The sequence below is a fragment of the Drosophila willistoni genome (genome assembly GCF_018902025.1).
Source record: "Drosophila willistoni isolate 14030-0811.24 chromosome XL unlocalized genomic scaffold, UCI_dwil_1.1 Seg142, whole genome shotgun sequence".
NCBI lineage: Eukaryota > Metazoa > Arthropoda > Insecta > Diptera > Drosophilidae > Drosophila > Drosophila willistoni.
Genome location: NW_025814053.1, coordinates 687,555 through 689,599, shown reverse-complemented (window position 1 = coordinate 689,599; position 2,045 = coordinate 687,555). Strand labels below are relative to the sequence as shown.

Genomic DNA, 2,045 nt, shown 5'->3' with positions numbered 1-2,045 from the left:
CTGCATATACTACTATACATGTACATATATATGTCTTTTTCACCTCTCCTTAAGGTAAGGAGAAAGGTGGAAGGTTTCACTCGTCCCTTGCTTCATTTTGATTTGTTTTATTGTTGGTTTTTACCTCTACTTCTCTTTTTTCCTTTCTCCGTTGCTCCCTGTATCTATGTATGTGTCTTGCCTGCAATTTTCTATGCTGTTGTAGTGTGGAGGCAGACAATAAAAAGCATTTCATTTGAATAATGTGAAAACATTTTGTTAGACACTGTCTCGTTTTTTATTTTTCTTTTAAACTGCTTTGTCTATCGTCATTTCTTGCTGTCTCTTTCTCACTCAATCACATTGCCTTTGTCTTGTCATGTATGTGTATATGTGATTGTAGCTTTTGATTGCCCAATTGATAGCAAAGGACAGACAGGAACACTAGAAGAGAATATCATGGCCATTGCGGGTCATTAGCTCGAACAAAAATTTATCAATTCAAACAAAAAATAAGAGAATAAACATTCATTTAATATATGCTCTTCATTAAAAAGTATATATTTCCAATAAAGTGTAATTTAAGTTTATTGCATATTGCTCAAACGTATAGCACATTACACAGCAGATACCGTTAGCTCTAGCTATCCACTATATACATACATACATATGTAACTACATAGAGTACATGAATATTAAACTAACTTGAGCCTCTTGAGGTTAAATTGCAAAAGTCAAAGTTTATGGGTTTCAACTGAAATGTGAAACAATAGACTATGGATTAGGGCAATCGAAAAGAGAAATCAACTTAATTGTAAAAGCATACTCTATTAAATTTGCCCCAAATAGAGTTCAAACGGGTTTGAAAAGTACATATCAGTCGCTCAGGCTTGGAATTAAATTGGGGCTTACATTTGACAACAGAATAAATGGTTGCAATTGTTTTATAAATGAATTATTAACTTTAGATAATCTTAGATCTGGATCTAGATATTGGTCTTTGAAATTACACTACTGTAAGAAAGAAAGTCTCAACTCTTTTAAGCTTTTCTCAATCGATAATCGAGCCCATTCACATAAGTCTATCGGATCACTATTAATACCATTTCTTTCTTAAAAAAAAGAAGGATGTTTTGACTTCTCTGGTCGACAGTTGTTTGATAAATCACATGACCTTTTAAATATCAGTTCAATGAAAAAAAGTTCGACAGCAAAATTTGTAAATCAATTTTTGTATATTACTATCAATATATATATATATATACGTATACGTATCTAAATTATGAACGATAGTCCCAGCCTTGATGAGCAACGTGAACGTATCGATAATGCCATGATCAATGTGATCGATGATTTGGATCGCGAGCATTTGCGTAAGCTGCAATTAAAGATGCACGCCTGTGCCAGCAGCTGCTGCTCCAATCCAGATGCCAACGCCGATGCAGTGCAACGTTGTGTGGATCGTTGCCAAATCCCATTAACGCGCGCCCGCTGCTATGTGCAGCAGGAGCTGTCCGAATTTGAGTCCCAGCTCGAACGTTGCATGCATACTTGTCGCTTGCATGAGGAAGTTAATAATAAATGCGATGAATATAATCTGGAACGCTGTTCGCTTGAGTGTGTGGATAAGCATGTGGCCCTATTGCCCGAAATGTTACGTGCCATGCGAGCTGCATTGGAAAAGGGCCTTTAAAATTGCGATAAGCCGACTTTAACGTTAATACATAATTCTGCGCCACATTTGAGCGTTGTGTGTGTGTGTGTAAAACTAATTTTAGTTTACGTGAAACGTAAATCAAATCTGAAATGCAAAAAAAAACACTTAAAAATAAAGAACCTAGTTTATCACTTCTTAAGCTGACAGCCCGATATGTATGTACATATGTATGCGTTTATATACGTATATAAATAGTTGAGAAATTTAACCAGTTAGTTTAGTCAGTCGATTGTGAAGTATGCAACTTCAACTTCAATTAGTCGGACTTCTGTCCTTTGGCATAGTGGCCCTTAGTTTAAGCTCTCCAGAGAAGATCCATCGCCAAGTCTATGACATCTATCTTAGACGC

At 35.8% G+C, this 2,045-nt stretch overlaps 1 protein-coding gene across 1 annotated transcript; it reads left to right on the top strand.

The window, feature by feature from the left end:
• The first annotated feature begins 1,158 nt into the window (after nt 1-1,158).
• Nucleotides 1,159-1,835, top strand: LOC6653038 (protein FAM136A). Its single transcript, XM_002075185.4, has one exon. It carries the CDS (start codon nt 1,262-1,264, stop codon nt 1,670-1,672), a length of 411 nt encoding a protein of 136 aa, XP_002075221.1. The 5' UTR covers nt 1,159-1,261; the 3' UTR covers nt 1,673-1,835.
• Nucleotides 1,836-2,045: the final 210 nt, after the last annotated feature.

What these genes read in the sequence shown, in the direction of transcription:
- LOC6653038 (XM_002075185.4), top strand. Translation starts at nt 1,262, where the DNA reads ATGAACGATAGTCCCAGCCTTGATGAGCAACGTGAACGTATCGATAAT.